General features: G+C 39.3%; 1 protein-coding gene and 1 non-coding gene across 24 annotated transcripts in view; both read left to right on the top strand.

Annotated features, from left to right (window-relative positions):
• The window catches only part of RUFY3 (RUN and FYVE domain containing 3), a 104,446-nt gene that overhangs the window by 58,836 nt on the left and 24,009 nt on the right, over positions 1-21,601 (top strand). For all 23 annotated transcript variants that reach the window (XR_013533089.1, XR_013533088.1, XR_013533091.1 and 20 more), the window contains 6 exons: positions 709-810; positions 3,824-3,947; positions 10,616-10,677; positions 12,226-12,291; positions 14,521-14,590; positions 20,362-20,454. Coding sequence is in view for 19 of the 23 variants with exons in the window: in XM_078367124.1 (XP_078223250.1) it covers positions 709-810; positions 3,824-3,947; positions 10,616-10,677; positions 12,226-12,291; positions 14,521-14,590; positions 20,362-20,454 (517 nt within the window). In the remaining 4 variants the exon portion in view is untranslated. The remainder of the gene's footprint in view (positions 1-708; positions 811-3,823; positions 3,948-10,615; positions 10,678-12,225; positions 12,292-14,520; positions 14,591-20,361; positions 20,455-21,601) is intronic.
• On the top strand, positions 6,858-6,930 carry TRNAK-CUU (transfer RNA lysine (anticodon CUU)). Its single transcript has one exon. It is a non-coding gene; the product is annotated as a tRNA-Lys (tRNA).

Genomic DNA, 21,601 nt, shown 5'->3' with positions numbered 1-21,601 from the left:
ATAAGCTCAAACTGATTGGCAAAAAAAAAAAAAAAAAAGAAAAATGTGCTCTTGAGGGATAATTATTCATGTAAGAGAAGTTGTCTTTATGTTGAAATACCAAACATTTCCTTATTTGTTTAGGCACTTGAGAGAATCACTTAGTGAGTCTCAATCAATTTTATCTAAAGGGGTGGCATGCTGGACTTAACTTAGGGAAAAAAGGTATTCAGGGGGTTTGAGAGTCAAGATTAAAACAGCTGTCAAATCAATCTGAAGAGCTACTGCCTGTAGGCCTGTCTTAGAACTATAAAGTAGTGATTACCTTCCCAAATGAGACTAGTTTAATTTTAATCAGACAGAGGCCTAGATTGCTTGTGTCCACATTCATGCTTTGGACATTTATATAATCCACACTGAATTTATGAGGATTTGCTCTTACTAATCCGATGGAACATTTTTAGTTGGGTCTCTCAGAAGCTGTGTCTTCAAATTATAGTCACATTCAATAATTCTTTATGAAAGCATTTGTCCCAAATACCCCCCGGGTCACATTAGCCCACACACAAAAATTCCTTGCCTAGGAATGTGCCATTAAAGGTCCTGAGAGGCACCTCAGTGCGCTTGTTACACTGGAACACCATTAACAAGAATAAGTGAACTGATTCTACTGTAGCCCTTGCTTCTGGTGCTTATGTTTTTAGTTGTTCGATTTCTGTGTTTTTGTAGGACTCCAGTGGGTAGAGGAAGAGCCTGGCTTCGTTTGGCATTAATGCAAAAGAAACTTTCAGAATATATGAAAGCTTTAATCAATAAGAAAGAACTTCTCAGGTATGAACACCATCTTGAACTTTCTTCTTTCCTTGGCATGTTCTGCATCATATACTCAAACCACATAAGTTTGCCATTGTTGTAGATCAGAAACAGTTGATTCCTAACAGCTTCACTGATACTTTCTCTTCCACCTCACACACATATACTTCCAAATGGAAGATTTATGTTATGTGTGTTCTTTCTGTCGCTGTGGTATATATTCGTCCTTTCCAGGGCAGGCCAAGACTTACCTCCAGAAAACAGAAAGCACCTCAGCATACTCAGGCTCAGTAAGACAAGAACTTGACATGTAGCATTAAATTCAAATATAGCAAAAAATTGGATAGGTGCAATGGCTAATGCCTGTAATCCCAGCACTTTAGGAGGCCAGGGTGGGTGGATCACTTGGGGCCAGGAGTCTGAGACCAGCCTGGCCAACATGGCGAAACCCTGTGGTGCACACCTATAATCCCAGCTACTTGGGGGGCTTGAGGCACTGCAGGTGGGAGTACAGTGATGCCATCTTGGCTCACTGCAGCCTCTGCCTCCTGGGTTTATGGAATTCTCTTGCCTTAGCCTCCCGAGTAGATGAGACTACAGGCATGCGCCACCACGCCTGGCTAATTTCTGTATGTTTAGTAGAGGCAGGATTTCACCACGTTTGCCAGGCTGGTCTTGAACTCCTGACCTCAAGTGATCCACCTGCCTCAGCTTCCCAAAGTGTGGGAATTACAGGAATGAGCCACTGTGCTCTGCCTGTTTTGCTTTTTTAAAAAAATCTAAAAGACAGCTGGTCGTAGTAGCTCACACCTGTCATACCCACACTTTGGGAGGCCAGGGCGGGTATATCACAATGTTAGGAGTTCAAGACCAGCCTGGCCAACATAGTGAAACCCTGTCTCTACTAAAAATACAAAACTTAGCCAGGCGTGGTGGTGCGTGCCTGTAATCCCAGCTACTCGGGGGACTGAGGCAGGAGAATTGCTTGAACTGGGAGGTGGAGGTTGCAGTGAGCCGAGATCACACCACTGCATTCCAGCTTGGGCAACAGAGTGAGACTTCTCAAAATAAAAAGGGGGAGGTGGTGGAAGAAAAAAACATCTAAAAGACTATTTTTTAGAGTGGTTTTAAATTTATAGCAATATTGAGTAGAAGGTACAGAGATTTTTCATATATCCCCTTCCCCCCGGGCAACCTCCGTCATTATCAACATCCCACACCAGAGTGGTACATTTGTTAAAACTGATGAACCTCAACTGACACATCATTATCTCCCAAAGTTCGTAGTTTTCATTAGGGTTTACTCTTGGCATTGTATGTTTTATGGATTTTGACAGATGTATACTATAATGACATGTATCCATATGTCATTATAATATCATGCAAAATACTTTCACTGCCCTAAAAAATCCTCTGTGCTCCACCTGTTCATCTCTCTGTCCTCCAACTCCTGGTAACCACTGATCATGTTGTGATTGTTTTGTGGTTACTAGGGGTTTACTGTCTCTATAGTTTTGCCTTTTCCAGAATGTCATATAGTTGGAATCATACAGTACATGGCCTTTTCAGACTGGCACCTTTTACTTAATAATATGCATTTAAGTTTCCTCTGTGGTTTGACAGCTCCCTTTTCTAGTGCTCAATCATATGCTATTGTTCATTCATCTACCGAAGGACATCTTGGTTGCTCCCAAATTTAAGAGTAAAGCTGCTGTAAACACATGTATGCGGGTTTTTGTGTGGATATAGGTTTTTAACACACTTGGGTAAATACCAAGGAATACAAGAGTTAGATCATATGAAGTATGTCACTGTTTTTTGTGTATTAGTAACTTAGGTGCATTATAAGCAGTATTTAATTATCTGTTGATCTTGAATAATTTTTAGTTTTTTGAGACAGAATCTCTCTCTGTTGTCCAGACTGGAGTGCAGTGGCATGATCTCAGCTCACTGAAACCTCTGCCTCCCAGATTCAAGCAATTCTCCTGCTTCAGCCTCCCGAATAGCCAGAACTACAGGCACGTGCCACCATGCCCAGCTAATTTTTGTATTTTTGTAGAGATCGGGTTTCACCATGTTGACCAGGCTGGTCTCAAACTCCTGACCTTGTGATCCACCCCGCCTCAGCCTCCCAAAGTGCTGGGATTACAAGCATGAGCCACCACGCCCAGCCAGAATTTTTTTTTTTTTTTGGAGACAGAGTCTTACTCTGTCACTCAGGCTGGAGTGCAGTGGCATCATCTTAGCTCAGTGCAACCTCCACCTTCTGGGTTCAAGCAATTCTCCTACCTCAGCCTCCTGAATAGCTGGGATTACAGGCATGCGGCACCGCACCCCACTAATTTTTGTATTTTTAGTAGAGACAGGGTTTCACTCTGTTGACCAGGCTGGTCTGGAACTCTTGAGCTCAAGTGATGTGATCCACCCACCTCAGCCTCCCAAAGTGCTGGGATTACAGGCATGAGCTACTGTGCCCAGCCAATAATTTTTATCCATTCAGAATTTTGTTGTTTGTTCTTAGTAAAGATGGGGTCTTACTGTGTTGCTCACACTGGTCTGAAACTCCTGGGCTCAAGCAGTCCTCCTGCCTTGGCCTCCCCAAGTGCTGGGATTACAGATGTGAACCACCACCCCCAGCTACCAAACAAATGTTTTAAGATACATAAACGATTGCAAAATTATCTGATGGTGCATCACACATACAAATATGTCAAAAAGTCTGAATACCTGCTTCAACCACAGTAGTGTTCAATCACATCTTTCTGCCAGACTGTTATCTAAATAATCTATTCATGCACCTATTATCTTTTCTCTTTTAAAAAATTTTTTCACCAGTGCCACTTGCCAACAGCCACCTATTGTCTGAAAATAAAATATTTACTAAAGCCTTTCTTTTTGCAGTCTTTTTACTGTTTTTGTAGGTGACTGTAATCAACCATGAAGCAAACATTTTTGGCCTTGTCTTATGATTATATCACTGGTTTTTTGAGATTTTTGTTACAATAAGGAATTCTGTGGATATCTCTTACAGTGAATTCTATGAACCCAATGCCCTCATGATGGAAGAAGAAGGAGCCATAATTGCTGGTCTGCTGGTGGGTCTGAATGTCATTGATGCCAATTTCTGTATGAAAGGAGAAGACCTGGACTCTCAGGTATGGGAAAGATTCTCATTCCCGTGTGTGTCACTCTGAGTTCTGCTATCTTAGAGGTGAATTGATTAGATTATACCAACCAAATTAGGGCATCTTCTATGAGTCATAAACAGGATTTCCTTCCATTTTGATGTGAATATAAAAAATTAGGTTGTTTTTCCTTCCAGTTTGGCTTATTTATACATTGTAAATGTTTTTTGGATCCTTGCCTTGGCTGTGCTTTCTGTTAAACACACATATACACATACTTACATACACACATGTACACACACAAACACGCGCATACCCGGAGATATTGCAGGTTTGGCTTCAGATCACAACAATAAAGCAAATATAAGCAGTATTTAATTATCTATGGGTGATTAAATATCATAATAAAGCAAGTCACATGCATTTTTTTGGTTTCCCAGTATATGTAAAAGTTGGTTTATACTAGGCCAGGTACAATGGCCCACACCTGTAATCCCTGCACTTTGGGAGGCTGGGGCAGGAATACTGTTTGAACCTGGGAGTTTGAGACCAGCCTGGGCAACATAGTGAGCCCCCATTTCTACAAATAATAAAAAATTAGCTGAGTGTGATGGCTGCTTGGGAGGCTAGAGCAGGAGGATCACTTGAGCTTGGGAGGTTGAGGCTATATATAGTGGCACATGATTGTGCCACTGTACTCCAGCACAGTGAGACCCTGTCTCAAAATAAAACTCTAAAAAAAGTTTTTAAATAAAAAGGTTGTTTGCACTATACTGTAGTGTATTAAGTATGTGATAGTATGTATGTAAAAAAACAATGTACATGCCTTAACTTAAAAATACTTTATTGCTGGCTGCGCGTGGTGGCTCACACCTGTAATCCCAGCACTTTGGGAAGCCAAGGTAAGCAGATCACCTGAGGTCAGGAATTCAAGACCAGCCTGGCTAACACGGTGAAACCCCGTCTGTACTAAAAATACAAAAAATGAGCCGGGTGTGGTGGCACATACCTGTAGTCCCAACTACTCAGGAGGCTGAGGCAGGAGAATCACTTGAACCTGGGAGGCAGAGGTTGCAGTGAACCGAGATCGTGCCACTGCCCTCCAGCCTGGGCAACAGAGACTCTGTCTCAAGAAACAAACAAACAAAAATCTTTATTGGTAAAAAAAAAAATGCTTACAGTCACCTGAGCCTTCAGTGAGTTGTAATCTTTTTGCTGGTACAGGGTCTTAACTCAGTATTGATGGCTGCTGACTGATCTTGGTGTTTGCTGAAAGTTGAGGTCACTGTGGCAAATTCTTAAAATATGACAGCAATAAAGTTTGCTGTATTAATTGACTCTTCCTTTACAAAAGATCTTTCTGTAGCATACCATTCTGTTTGACAGCATTTTACCCACAGTAGAATTTCTTTTTTTTTTTTTTCTTTTTTTAAGGCCAAGGACTTTGATTGTATACAGTAAAATTTCTTTCAGAATTGGAGTCAGTCCTCTGAAATCTTGCTGTTGCATTATTAACTTAGTTTATGTAATATTCTAATAAACTATGCTGTTAACAGATATGCTGTCTTTGCTGTACCATTTATTTTTGGGTTTTGGTGTTGTTTTTTTTTTTTTTTTTTTGAGACAGAGTCTTGATGTGTCACCCAGGCTGGAGGGCAGTGGCACCATCTTGGCTCACTGCGACCTTCACCTCGTGGGCTCAAATAATCCTTATGCCTCATTCTCCTGAGTAGCTGGGACTACAGGGATGCACCACCACACCTGGCTAATTTTTGTATTTATAGTAGAGACGAAGTTTTGCCATGTTGCCCAGGCTGGTCTCAAATTCTTGGCCTCAAGTGATCTGTCCACCTTGGCTTCCCAAAGTGCAGGGATTACAGGTATGAGCCACCATGCCCAGCCTACTGTTCCATTTATAGAGCATAGGCAGAGTAGATTTAGTATAACTCTTAAGAGCCCTAGGATTTTCAGAATGGTAAATAGCACTGGCTTCAACTTCAAGTCACCAACTGCATTAGCCTCTAACAAGAGAGTCAGTCTGTCCTTTGCAGCTTTGAAGCCAGGCATTGGCTTCTCATCTGTAGCTGTGAAAGTCCTAGATGGCAGTGTCTAATAGAAGGCTGTTTTGACTACAATTAAAATCTGTTGTTTAGTGTATCCACCTTCATCAATTATCTTAATTAGATCTTCTGGCTAACTTGCTATAGCTTCTATTATTTACATCAACACTTGCTGCTTCAACTTGTACTTTTATGTTATGGAGACAGTTTCTTACCGTAAACCTCCTAAACCAATCTCTATCTCTGCTAACTTCAGACTTTTCCTCTGCAGCTTTTTTACATCTCAGTCTCCATAGAATTCGATAGCATTTGAGCCTTGCTCTGAATTAGATGCTGGCTTAAGAGAATATTATGGCTGGTTTGATCTTCTATACAGACCACTAAAACTTTATTCATGTCAGCAATAAGGCTGTTTTGGCAGGGAGGGAGGGGGGACCCTGAAAGAGCTGGGGCAAGGGTCTGAGGCCTTAGTCTGCACTCATATAAATATAGAATTAGAAAAGAATTAGAGATAGAGTTACATAGTTATTCCTATATATAATCATAAATCACGTAATCCCATAAGTATTCACATGTAATCATAAATATATACTTATATATAATCATGTAATCTTTAATCTTACTAATAAGCCTCAGATCAAGAAGTATGGGACTGAAGCGGCATTGGAAAAAAGAGGTGACCCTAAGGCAAGATGCTATAAGCCCTCTGTCACGCCCACATAAGGGCTCCTGGAGGGCGCCTCGGCTGTGCAACAGCCCCAGCGCTGTGAAAGTGCCTGCTGTTTAGCCAGCTAGGGAAGGAGATGTCCAAGATGGCCGAGACATCGCCTTCCTTGGGGGAGTAAGGAGAAAACTCCACTCTTCCAAGCTCTTATGGTAGGCCCGGCTAGCTCAGTCGGTAGAGCATGAGACTCTTAATGTCAGGGTCATGGGTTTGAGCCCCATGTTGGGTACCAGATGTAGGGTCCAGTCCTGCAGGGTCCCGTGAGTCTCTCTGCAGGTGTAGAGATGAGAAACTGAAAATAAAGACACAAGACAGAGATAGAGAAAATAGAGTTTGGGCCCAGGGATCCACTGCCAACCAAAATGTGGAGTCCGGCAGTGGCCCTGAGTGCCTGGACACTGATTTTTATTGAGTACAAAGCAGGGGAAAGGGTAGATACGGTGAGGTAATGGTGGTCAGTGATAGGGTCAGGTAAATCACATGTCTTGGAGACAGAGGCTCAGGAGTTTCAAGAAGCTAAGGCAAGGAGAAAACCTAAGGCATCAGCACTTTTGTCAAGAAATAGCAAGGTCACTGAGATTTATGTTACTATTACTAATTCTTATCTTTTAAGAAAGAGGAACCAGGTGCAGAAGCGGAACATCAAAGTAGACATGCAATGTGACCGCTGAAGCACAGCACCACATAGAGACATTTAAGCCGCCAGATGTCTGCATGCCTCCCTGACAGCCGCCAGGCCTACCACAAGAGCTTGAAAGAGTGGAGTTTTCTCCTTACTCCCCTGAGAAAGGCGACGTCTCGGCCATCTTGGACATCTCCTTCCCTAGCTGGCTAAACAGCAGGCACTTTCACAGCGCTGGTGCTGCTGTACAGCTGAGGCGCCCTCCAGCAGCCCTTATGTGGGCGTGAGAGAGGGCTTACAGCATCTTGCCTTAGGGTCACCTCTTTTTCCAATGCCGCTTCAGTCCCATACTTCTTGATCTGAGACTTATTAGTAAGATAAAGATTATATGATTATATATATGTATATATTTGTGATTACATGTGAATAGCTATGTGATTATAATTATATATAGGAATAACTATGTAACTATATCTCTAATTCTTTTCTAATTCTGTATTTATATGAGAGCAGACTGAGGCCTCAGACCTTTGCCTCAGCTTTTGCGGGGTTTCCCCCTCACAGTTTTGCTTTCTTGTCTTTCATTGGTTCATTGGAGTAGCACTTTTAATTCCCTTCAAGAACTTTTCCTTTGCTTTTACAACCTGGATGTTTGGCCTAAAGAGCCTACCTTTTGGCCTGTCTTGGCTTTTGATATGCCTTCTTCACTGAGCTTAATTTTTTTCTGGTTCTTGATTTAAAGTAAGAAATGTACAATTCTTCCTTTCACTTGAACACTTAGTGGCCATTGCAGGGTTAGTAATTGGCCTAATTTCAGCATCGTTGAGTCTTAGGGAATAGGGAGGCCAAGGAGAAGGGAGAGACACTGGGGAACAGCCAGTCACTAAAGCAGTTAGAACACACATTTACGGACCTTCTTATGTGGGTGTAGTGCATGGAGACCCAAAATAATTTTGATAGTAACATCAAAGATCACTGATTACAGATTATCATAATAGATATAATAATAATGAAAAAGTTTGAAATGTGAGAATTACCAAGATGTGAAATTCATACATGAAGCGAGCACATGCTGTTGGAAAAATGGCACTAATAGACTTGCTTGACACAGGGTTGCCACAAACCTTCAATTTTTAAAAAAGCTGTATCTGTGAAGTACAAAAAGCAAAGTGCAATAAAACAAGGTGTGTGTGTGTGTGTGTGTGTGTGTGTGTGTGTGTGTGTGCGTGTATTAAAATATATGCAGTTGACCCTTGGAACAATAGAGGGGTTAGGGACACCACATGGTAGAACCACTCTGCATAGTAAAAAATTCAAATACTCCCTAAAAACGTTAAGTACTAATAGCATACGATTGACCAGAGGCCTTACTGATAACATAAACAGTCAATTAATACTATTTTGTATGTTACATATACATTTATATGTATGTATTTGTTTTGTTTTGAGATAAAGTCTCACTCTGTAATGCAGGCTGGAGTGCAGTGACATGAACTCAGCTCATTGCAACCTCTGCCTCCCAGGCTCATTTGATTCTCTCACCTCAGCCTTCAGAGTAGCTGGGACTATAGGAGCATGCCACCACACCCAGCTAATTTTTTTGTATTTTTTGTAGAGACAGAGTTTTGCCATGTTGCCCAGGCTGGTCTTGAACTCCTGAGCTCAAGCAATCCTCCTGTCTTGGCCTCCCAAAGTGCTGGGTTTATAGGCATGAGTCACCATGCCTGGCCTATTGTATATTTCATATGCTGTATTCTTACAATAAAGTAAGCTAGAGAAAAGAAAATGTTGTAAGAAAATTATAAAGATGAGAAAATATATTTACTATTCACTTAAATGAATGGATCATCATAAAGGAACCACGTTATCATAAAGGTTCTCACACTAACCAGGTTGACAAGGAGGAGGAAGAGGAAGGAGGTTGATCTTGCTGTCTCAGGAGTGGCAAAAATGGAGGGAAATCTTTGTATAAGTGGACTTGCACAGTTCAAAGTCATGTTGTTCAAGGATCAGCTATACAGTTGTCCTTCGGTATCCAGGGGGGATTGTTTCCAGGACCTCCATGTCTACCAAAGCCCACGATACTCAACCCCTTACAGTCAGCCCTCTGTGTCCTTTGGGTTTTAGGAGCTGCTGATAAGGAGAACCAGCTGTACTAAAGGCCATTAAAGCATGGTAGTCAAGAGTAAAGGCTCTGAAGCTAACTGCCTAGGTTCAGATTCTGGCTTCCTGATTTTCTAGCTGAATATATATGTGTATATATATATATATATATATATATATTTTTTTTTTTTTTTTTTTTTTTTTGAGACGGAGTTTCACTCTTGTTACCCAGGCTGGAGTGCAATGGCGCGATCTCGGGTCTCCGCAACCTCCGCCTCCTGGGTTCAGGCAATTCTCCTCCCTCAGCCTCCTGAGTAGCTGGGATTACAGGCACGCGCCACCATGCCGAGCTAATTTTTTGTATTTTAGTAGAGACGGGGTTTCGCCATGTTGACCAGGATGGTCTTGATCTCTTGGCCTCGTGATCCACCCGCCTCGGCCTCCCAAAGTGCTGGGATTACTTTGTAATTACTTAGTTTCTTGGTGCTTCAGATTCCTTGATGTAATGCAGTTAGAACAGGGCCTAGCACATGTTAATTGCCCAATAAATAAAGCTAATGTTTTCTCTTTGATTAGTTCTCACCCATTCTGTATGAAATACTATGACAAACTTCTGTTATGTTTTGTTCTGGTAAAATGGAAAGGGAAATAAGATATTTTAAAGAGAAATAAGCTAAGTAATAAAATGGCAGTCTTGAAAAATGAAGACGTGTACATCAGCGAAAGTTTGGAGGAATAGACACCAAAATGTTAGCAATGGTCATCTTCCGGTGGTTGGGATTATGAGTGTTTAATATTACTTTTCCTTTGTTTAGCTATATTTTCTGAAATTTCTACAGGGGAAATGTGCTAATTTTTAAAAAGTTATTTGTAAAAATAAACAAGGATTCAGTAGTGGAATACCTGAAATAAGCAAAAGAGAAAGAAACTTTAGACCTTATTTATATTAAGTATTCTGTTGACTGTCTTAGTTGTGATCTGGTCTTCTAGTCCTATTGACACAATCTTGATTCTTTACTTCCAACCCTTGTTAATACTTGATTAAACTAAAAGTAAAATAGTAAATTTTTAATCATAAATGTCTAGAAATTGTCATGACTGTATTATGTTTTGAGTGCCTAGAGACATTGTGTTATGGCTTGTAAAGAATATCTAATTTTATATTAAAACCTGAAAATTCTCTCTCTAGGTTGGAGTTATAGATTTTTCAATGTATCTCAAGGATGGGAACAGCAGTAAAGGTAGTGAAGGGTATGTACACAAAAAATAGGGTTCTTTTCTCCTGATGTAGTATTTTTTTTCCTTTGGTAGTATTTAAAGTTTACAACAACACTGTTTTAACAGACTTGCTGAAAGAATTTCTAATCGTATAGCCTTAATAAAGTCTTGCCAAAAATATGTGACTATTATGCCTACCATTAAACCTTAAAAGGTTTTTGTTTTGCTTTGTTTAATAATTTTTCTGCTATGTGCTTCCAGCCAAATGAAATAAAAATTTTCTAGAGGATTCCAGTTCTTCATCCCTTATAGTAGATTTTAAAACATGGTCATTTCGATGAGAGGGATTACTTTCTCAGTTTGCTTAAAATTGGCAATATGAAATATGCACCATGAGGTTATATAAAATGTTAACATTAGGGGAAACTGAGTGAAGGTATGTGGGAACTCTGTACTGCCTTTATACCTTTTCTTGTAAATCTAAAATTATGTTAAACAGTTTTAAAATATTCATTATGATACTTAGTAATTAGAGATCAGAAGCACATCTATACTCTATAAATTTAGCCATTGAAAGCATAGTCTGATGTTTTAATTTTTTACGTTGAGCTAAAATTATCTCACTGTTATTTTGGTAGTTGTATAGGTATGGGGCCTTAACTTTATCTTTCAGCTGAAAAAGCTGGCTGTTTAACTTTTGTCTATTACAGATTAGTTGGTTGTAGAAGTGAACCTTCTTTATCTTCAGTTTGTTTTTCATGTAATAATAAACATTTGGACCCGGCACAGTGTCCTACGCCTATAATCCCAGCACTTTGGGAGGCCCAGTTGGGGGGATCACCTGAGGTCAAGAGTTCGAGACCAGCCTGGCCAACATGGTGAAACCCCTCTCTACAAAAACACACACACACAAAAACAAAAAAACAATTAGCCCAGCATGATGGTGGGTGCCTGTAATACCAGCTACTCTGGAGGCTGAGGTGGGAGAATCACTTAAACCTGGGAAGCAGAGGTTGCAGTGAACTGAGATTGCACCATTGCATTCCAGGCTGGGTGACAGAGTAAGACATTATCTCAAAAGAAAAAATAATAATAATGATAAATATTTGATTTTTATGAAAGCCTTTTTAACTTTAAATGTTAAATAGCACAGACAAATATTTAGTCTTTGCGAATAGCTGTATTACATCAGAGTGAGCTTAATTCAAGTCCTGTGACAAATGGAAAATTGTTACTACAAATACTACTAGTGAAGCTAAAAAATCTATTAACAAGAAAGTTTTTTGTCCTTTAAATGCCTCTAATAGATTGCAATATCATACCTATGATCTAAGTTATTAATACTAAGGTTTATAAGCTATAACAAGAGCTTTATTAGTGTGGGGTTTTGTCATTTTTAAACTCCTGACTTTTTCTTGTTGATATGTCAAGAGGGTTTACATCAAATCTGTCTTATGGTTCAGTGTATCTGTGCCACAAATTTTTTCTCATGTTTTATGAAAAGGTGGGGTGGGGTGGGATTGGGATCTTGGCATTTCTTATGTTATTTATTTTATTTCTATTTTCTCCCTCTCCCCCTAGAGACGGTCAGATTACTGCAATTCTGGACCAGAAGAACTATGTAGAAGAACTGAACAGACATTTGAAGTAAATAATGAATAAGTATATTACTTACTCACTTTACTGGGGAATTGTTGAGGGAGAAGGGAAGAGTAAAATGAGGAGCAGTGAGGATAATTCAGACAATCCTCAACAAATATATGTAGAATTCAGTGCTTGCCAGGCACTGAATTATATAATAACTCAACGCTTGCCAGGCACTGAGTTAGCCACTAGATGAATAAATGGCATTTAACAGTTTTGGTGACCTTTAGTGAAAGGCAATATATTATGTTATATATAATATATAATAATATAGTATATAATATTATGTATGTAGCTATAACTCTAGTGATAAAATAAATAAATGCATAAATACCTTCAGTTAAGAATTTTAAAATATATGACATACACAGTTGAAAATTGGTAGCGTTTTGGTTTAGCATATGTAGCTGCATATTTCAGGACTGATCTTGGGTAAACCACTCATTACATTAGTACCTTTAAATTAATCATATCATCCAGGTGTGGTGGCTCAAGCCTATAGTCCCAACACTTTGAGAGGCCAAGTTCGGAGGATCGCTTGAGCTCAGGAGTTTGAGACCAGCTGGTAACATAGCCAGATCTTGTCTCTACTAAAAAACTCAGAAAAACTAGCTGGGTGTGCACCTGTAGTCCCAGCTACCTGTGGGGCCAGCCTGGGTTACCGAGCGATACCCTGTCTAAAAAGAAAAAAAAAAAAATACATATTTTCCTTCCCTGCATTTCTCATTTATACATTGAATTAATAGCATTAATTTACCCTTTCTTCATCATTATTACAGTTAATTCGCCAAGTTTTCACCAAGTACAGTAGTTCCCCCTTATGTGGAGGGGATACATTTGGTACCATCTGAAACCACAGACAGTACCAAACCATATATATATATATACTGTGTTTTTTCCTATACATATATACCTGTGATAAAGTTTAATTTATAAATTAGGCAAGGTAGGAGATTAGCAACAATAATAAAGTAGAACAGTTTTAAGAATAGACTATAATAAAAGAACTATGAATGCAGTGTCTCCCTCAGAGTATCTTACTGTATTATTTTCATCTATTTTTGAACCACAGTTGAGTGCAGGTAACTGAAACCACAGAAAGCGAAACTATAGATAAGAGGAGACAACTGTAGTTTCAGAACTTTACAGAACATGAAACAGTTTTTTCTCCCCTGAGAAGAGCTATCCAAAAACTACTGGTATTCTCAAGTACTTTGATGTTCTTGTTATGTTAAGACTACTGAATAATTTTGAAGAATAATTAATGTATTCATCAATTATCTTGTTTGTAGTTCTCTTATGAAAAAATAGACATTTTAATTTAAATAAAACTTATGATTATACTACTATCAGTAAAATTTTGAGTAGTCTTGGTTCCACCTAACAAAGTCAACAGTTTAATAAGTACATTTTCTCTGGGGACCAAGAACTAATATAATGACTGTAATAAACTATGGAGATGTTAGCCAAGCAAAATGTGGTTACAGTTCACAATGAAATATAAACAATGGTACTATTATTTGCTCTTTCTTTGCATTAGTTTCTTTAAGTGTAATTGAGAATATCTAACATAAAGGTTGTTGAAAGGAATACATGCAGTAATGCAAATGACATAATTTAGAAGAGGGCTTGGTACATGTAAGCAGTTAATTCATGTAGCCTGTTATGATCATATGTAGACAAACCTTAAAGTTTACTCTGTTGGGAATGAACTCTTTTATTTCATTGAATAAATACTTGAATTAAAACTCAAATGCCAAAGATAACAGCAGTTAAAGCAGACACCGCCTTCTGTAAGATTAGAGGTCAAGAATTGGGAGCATTAAGGCTGGGCATGGTATCTCATGCCTATAATCCCAGCAATCTGGGAGGCCAAGGCAGGCGGATCACTGGAGGTCAGGAGTTCGAGAGCAGCCTGGGAAACATGGTGAAACCCTGTCTCCACCAAAAAATACAAAAAATAACTGGATATGGTAGTGTGTGCCTATAGTCCCTAGCTTCTCGGAAAGCTGAGGCACAAGAATTGCTTGAACCCAGAAGGCAGAGGTTGCAGTGAGCCAAGATCACACCTCTGCACTCCAGTCTCGGCAGCAGAGCGAGACTCTGTCTAAAAAAAAAGGAATTGTGAGCATTAGACAATACAATGAAGGCTAAGTGTGAAGGATTTAAAAAGGACAGTTCAGGGTATTGTTCTGTTTTCCAAAAGTGACCATTTTTTTCTTCTCTTGATAGTGCTACTGTAAACAACCTTCAGGCAAAAGTAGATGCGTTAGAAAAATCCAACACTAAACTGACAGAGGAGGTAAGTTTTGTTAATTCTTTGATTGACTTATATAATTTAATATGCATTAGTAGAACCAATAATTTTTATGTAACCTTGGAAAGGAAGAACTTGACTTTTCAAATAAAATCAACTGTAATGCGTAACTCCTTGTTCTGACTAGAATGGCCAGTTGGCTTATTGGAGGGGTCTCATTTACCCAATTTGACTGTGTTGGGGCATGTTGCCTGGATGATGAAGTATCTTAGTTTATTTTGTGTGCATATTTTGCCTGGGCTAACCTAGACTAAATGTTTAGCGTATAGCATGTTCATCATTTATTCATTCAGTGAACATTTCAGACACTGTTTATGTACAAGAGCTAGACAAATATTTATATGTGCCAGGCATTGCTTTATGTTCCAGATTAGTAAACTCCCCACCCTCTATGTCCTTCTTTTCTTCCTGGGACAGTTAAATAGATAAGGTAAAGAGTCCTGGTCATAAGATCAGTGATCTCTGCTTACAAATCATGCTTATGTAAGTCATGTGCTCCTGAGTAAGTCAGTCACTTGACCTCTAAGAGGCCCAGTTCCCTCACTGGAAAATGAGAGTGCTTACAATGCACTTGCCTTTCAGCCTCACAATTAACTCTGAAGATCAGATAAGAATAGACAAGAATGTAAAAACTCTTAGAAAAGTCCCTAAAATAAGAACAGAAAAATAACGTCATGTTTTACTTCTAATAAAAAGATTTTTTCCCTAACTTGCCAAAGCCTTAGCTAGAGATATTTTTTCTTTAAATAGCATTAGATGTTTTTATTAAAAATACTAAATAACATTATCCAGATGGCAAAGAGTTTACCTTCTTTATTCCTTTTTCTTATTTTGAGATAGGATCTAGCTCTGTTGTCCAGGTTGGAGTGCAGCAGCACAGTGGCTCACTGTAACTCCCACTCCCCCCGGGCTCAAGTGATCTCCCACCCCAGCCTCCCAAGTAGCTGGGATCACAGCCACACACCACCATGCCTAGCTGTTTTTAGTAGAGACAGGGTCTTGCCATGTTGCTCAGGTTGGTCGTGAACTGCTGAGCTCAAGCGACCTGCCCACCTTAGCCTTCCAAAGTGGTAAAATTATAGGTGTAAGCCACTGGGCCTGGCATACATTCTTCATTTCTGATTATAGTGATGCCCTTATACCCCAATGGGATGAATTTAGTTTAAATAAAATCAAATTAAAACACTAGTCAGGAAGAAGCTTTTAATCGGTTTTTCTTTAAAATGAACATTTTCATTGTAACGTTTTAAAATACCTTTTTTATTACTCTTTTTTATTACTCTGTGGCTTTTTTGAAGCTCTGTTGCCTTCACTTTTGGGAACAAAAATTTTAATTTTATATATCTCAAAACTTTAATTTATGCTTATAGTCCTTAGAATCTTACCATAAGGGCTTTTGGAATGTTCAGCACAGATTTTTTTACTGTGATTCTGCTGCTACTATATTGAAGCAGTACAGCATAGCAATTAAGCATGATATCTAAAGCTAGGCTACTTGGGTTCATGTCCTGGCTCTGGCACTTGCTAGTCTTATTTTGAATTTTTTAAAATTAAATTAAATTTTATTTTATTTTTTTGAGCCACAGTCTCGCTCTGTCACCCAGGTTGGGGTGCAATGGCACCATCTCGGCTCACTGCAACCTCCATTTCCTGGGTACAAGTGAATCTTCTGCCTCAGCCTCCCAAGTAGCTGGGACTATAGTTGCGTGCCAGCACAGCAGCTATTATTTTTTGTATTTTTAGTAGAGGAGGGATTTCACCATGTTTGCCAGGCTAGTCTCGAACTCCTGACCTTGTGATCCATCTGCTTTGGCCTCCAAACTGCTGGGATTACGTGAGTCACTGCACCTGGCTTTTTTTTTTTTCTTTTCCGAGACAGAGTCTCGCTATGTTGCCCATGCTGGAGTGCAGTGGTATGATCTCAGCTCACTGTAGACTCCACTCAATGCAACCTCCGCCTCCTGGTTCAAGCGATTCTGCTGCCTCAGTCTCCCGAGTAGCTGGAACTACAGGCATACACCACCACACCTAGCTAATTTTTGTTTTTATGTAGAAACAGGGTTTCACCAGGTTGGCCAGGCTGGTCTTAAATTCCTGACCCCAGATGATCTACCTGCCTCAGCCTCCCAAAGTGCTGGGATTATAGGCGTGAGCCATTGTACCTGGCTACTTGCTGGTCTTCTAATCTTGGGCCAATTACTTAAGCCTCCATTCCTTGATTTGCTTATCTGTAACATGGAAATAGCAATAATAATATTTTATGAGATTGTTGTGTGAAATGGTTTAATACATTATTAGGGCTTAGAACAGTACCCGACACATCATAAGCACTAAATAAATATAGTTGTTAATTTTATTCCCTCAGTCATAGGACTTGTCTTCCTTAGATTTATTATATTAATACTAAAAATATTCATGTATTCATTTACTTATTTTACCAATAACACTTATTTTCTTAAATAAAATATGCTTTAAGAGAGCAGATAAAGTTCATTAGTTCTGTCTTTTCTCATTTCCATTTTGGGTTTAAGAGGGCCAGTAAAGCCAGGCACGATGGCTCACACCTGTAATCCCAGCACTTTGGGATGTCAAGGTGGGTGGATCACTTGAGGCCAGGATTCCAAGACCAGCCTGGGCAACATGGCAAAACCTTTTCTCAAAAAAAAAAAAAAAAAAAAAAAAGGCCAGTAGAATAAGATAGCAAACCTCTTTTCCCCTCCTGGGATTTGAACTTGAATGACAAACTAAGAAGAATTAGGCAGATGAAGATATAAATATCCACTTCAGGCCTGGCACGGTGACTCAAACCTATAACCCCAGCCCTTTGGAAGCCAAGGCTGGAGGATCATTTGAGGCCAAGAGTTAAGAGTAGCCTGGGAAACAGTGAGACTGCATCTCTACACAAAATTAACCAGGTGTTGTGGTGCACACTTATAGCCCCAGCTACTCGAGAGGCTGAGGAGGGAGGATTGCTTGAGCCCGAGAGACGAAGGCTGCATTAGCTAAGCTTGTGCCACCACATTCCAACCTGGGCAACAGAGGAGACCCTGTCTCAAATAAATAAATAGATAGATAAATAAATGTCCACTTCATTATTGGTAAAGCTGAATTGGAAAGCCTTGTATATCTGCAGCCATAATCAAGTTTCACAATAGTTTCTCTTAAATCAAGATTTTGGAACAACCTTCCTGGGGGCAAACTTGAATCTAGAGAAGAGACTGACTTGCCCAGAAGTAGTTTCGTACACGTTTTTAGTCCACTGGATCTGAGAGAGAATTGAGCTTCCAGGCCTGTCCCCAGAAAGCAAGAGCTTCTCTGTGCTTACCATGTTAGGACAGGAACTGAGCAGAGCCTGCACCTGCTGCTAGTGAGGAGATAATAATTGAGAAGGAGATGAGCCTGGCTGGAGGAGCCTGATCAGTTATTCCTCCCAGCCTCATGCAGGCACCTTTACATTTTCTGGAAGTTTTAGTAGGTGCAGAGAAGGGAAAAGTGTTTCCACTTTGCTTTTTTCTTCTGAAAAATAGTGATATAAATGTTTCCCCATAGCAGTTTACTGCTAATAACATTACCTGATTTTTTTAGGCATTAAAATAAAAAATCTCAATGCTTAATAAGATCTTTTAACATGAGAACTTTGGAGTTCATTTTTTAAATCTTTTTAGAAATCTATAAAAGATCTTATGAGGAGTTTATCACATGGCTTCCATGGTGTGACAGGACCTATTTATTTATTTTTCTTTCATTTTTTAAAAATTATACTTTAAGTTCTGGGATACATGTGCAGATCTTGCAGGATTGTTACATAGGTACACACATGTCATGGTGGTTTGCTGCCTCCATCTCCCCATCACCTACATTAGGTATTCCTCCTAATGTTATCCCTCCCCTAGCCCCCCAAACCCCAACTGCCCCAGTATATGATGTTTCCCTCCTTGTGTCCATGTCTTCTCATTGTTTAACACTCACTTAAGAGTGAGAACATGCAGTGTTTGATTTTCTGTTCTTGTGTCAGTTGGCTGAGAATGATGGTTTCCAGTTTCATCCATGTCTCTGCAAAGGACATGAACTCATCCTTTTGTATGGCTGTATAGTATTCCATGGTGTATATGTGCCACATTTTCTTTATCCCCATCTATCATTGATGAGCATTTGGGTTGGTTCCAAGTCTTTGATATTGTAAACAGTAATGAACGTACGTGTGCATGTGTCTTTATAATAGAACGATTTATAATCCTGCGGGTATATACCCAGTAATGGGATTGCTGGGTCAAATGGTATTTCTATTTCTAGATCCTTGAGGAATCGCCACACTGTCTTCCACAATGGTTGAAGTAATTTACACTACTACCAACAATGTAAAAGCGTTTCTATTTCTCTACATCCTCTTCAGCATCTGTTGTCTCCAGATTTTTTAATGATCGCCATTATTAAAAAATGGTGTGAGATAGTATCTCAATGTGGTTTTGATTTGCATTTCTCTAATGACCAGTGATGATGAGCATTTTTTCATGTTTATTGGCCACGTAAATGTCTTCTTTTGAAAAGTGTCTGTTTATATCCTTTGCCCACTTTTTGCTGGGGTTGTTTTTTTCTTGTAAATTTGTTTTAGTTCTTTGCAGATTCTGGATATTAGCTCTTTGTCAGGTAGGTAGCTTGCAAAAATTTTTTCCCATTCTGTTGGTTGCCAGTTCACTCTAAAGATACTTTGCTGTGCAGAAGCTCTTAAGTCTAATTAGATCCCATTTGTCTATTGGCTTTTGTTGCCATTGCTTTTGGTGTTTTAGTCATAAAGTCCTTGCCTATGCCTATGGATAGGACCTATTAAACATTTAAGAAGTTGACATTCTTAATAAATATATTTTTTTCTTGCTAATAAGAACATCCTTGAGATAATCTTGTTAAAACTTTTCATATAAAAGTAGCAATAAGGAGATACATTTTATTTTTATTTAGCCTCATCTAAAAATATTCTTGGCCGGGTGTGGTGGCTCATGCCTATAAACCCAGCACTTTGAGAGGCTGAGGTGGACAGATCTCTTGAAGCCAGAAGTTCAAAACCAGCCTGGCTAACATGGTGAAACCTTGTCTCTATGAAAAATACAAAAATTATCTGGGTGTGGTGGTGGATGCCTGTAGTCACAGCTAGTCAGGAGGCTAATGCATGAGAACTTCTTGAACCCAGGAGGCAGAGGTTATGGCGAGCTGAGATCGCACCACTGCATTCCAGGCTGGGCAATAGAGTGAGGCCCTGTCTTAGAAAAATAGAGAAAGAAAAATATTTCTCGAGTTCCCTGTAAGAACATTTTTATTGGGTTATAGCTTGCTTGCTTTCTTGTTTTTTTTTTTTTGAGATGGAGTTTTGCTCTTGTTACCCAGGCTGGAGTGCAATGGCGCGATCTCGGCTCACTGCAACCTCCGCCTCCTGGGTTCAGGCAATTCTCCTGCCTCAGCCTCCTGAGTAGCTGGGATTACAGGCACATGCCACCATGCCCAGCTAATTTTTCTTATATTTTTAGTAGAGACGGGGTTTCACCATGTTGACCAGGATGGTCTCGATCTCTTGACCTCATGATCCACCCACCCCGGCCTCCCAAAGTGCTGGGATTACAGGCTTGAGCCACCGCGCCCGGCCAGCTTGCTTGCTTTCTAAGAATATACAAGCCTGAAAATTACATCCCAGCTGATCATGGATTATCTTAACACTATGTTAATTTTAAAAAGATAAAAGATTATTTTTAAAATTTTATCCACAGCTTGCAGTTGCAAACAACAGGATCATTACCTTACAAGAAGAAATGGAACGAGTTAAAGAGGAAAGTTCCTACATACTGGAATCCAATCGGAAGGTTAATCTTACTGGATTTATAAAATATTCATAAAGAGAATATCAGCTTGTTAGTGGTAAAGGAGAGTCTCTAAAGCACCGTTTTAAGCAGCAGGCCTGTATCAAGCACACTGTTTTTATTAAGACTCTATGCGTAATTGTGTGATGAAGGTTGTGGGAGGGTTATGCCCCTTTTCCTACAAGATGCTTCTTGGCTTCACAGCCACCTACATGTGTTTAGAGACTTCAAGAAACAGTCTAATTCGGTTTCTTGTTTTTATGTACTGGTGATTCATACAGTATTTAACAATTTGTTATTTTAAATATACCATTACTTTTATACCATGTTACTGTTTTATAAGAAGTGACACCTCATTTATATGATACCACTGGGAAAGAGCTACCATATAAATGTACTTTCTGGATAACTTAATCCTTTAAAGCAACAAACTTGTTATAGATGTCTAAATCAGAATTTCGTAAACCTTTATGTTTTGTACAATTCCAAGCCTTTTTAATTAAGGACATAATTTAATACATGTAGCCCTTTATGATGACTGAGGATCATAATTACCAACATTGACAATTCTCTATTACAACATAATAGTGCCACTTCAGGAGACTATTGATTGAAGTTGATAGAGCTTCTGGCACTTAAATATTCCCTGATTTCTGTGGATGGTTTTTTCCCTATCTTTTATGTATTCACTAGCATCTCTTACTTTTTACTGATGTTAGTGTTGTTATCATTAGGACGATCTCTCTACTTTATCTTCATGCTTATAATCTACTGTCCCTAGGAATCCAAATATTCATAGTTATTAAAATTGTTCTTTTACTAGGCTATGAGACGGAACCAAAGCAGTTTTCCATGACTAAGGTGATCCATCTGCTCAGAATTTTTTTATGACCTGCTTATTTTTATCTGTGATTTTGCTGGATAGTCGAAGATAACAGTTGTGAATTCTCTGGAGATTGAATCTATTAACATTTACACCTGTAGCCCTTGGGCCAGGAGCAGTGGCTAATGCTTGTAATCCCTGCGCTTTGGGAGGCCAAGGCAGGTGGATCACTTGAGGTCAGGAGGTCAAGACCAGCCTGGGCAACATGGTGAAACCTCATCTCTACTAAAAATACAAAAATTAGCCAGGCGTGGTGGCACACACCTG

This window comes from Callithrix jacchus, chromosome 3 (assembly GCF_049354715.1).
Source record: "Callithrix jacchus isolate 240 chromosome 3, calJac240_pri, whole genome shotgun sequence".
In the NCBI taxonomy this organism is placed as follows: domain Eukaryota; kingdom Metazoa; phylum Chordata; class Mammalia; order Primates; family Cebidae; genus Callithrix; species Callithrix jacchus.
The sequence above is the reverse complement of the archived record's forward strand: the minus strand, read 5'-3'. Positions and strand labels throughout refer to the sequence as shown.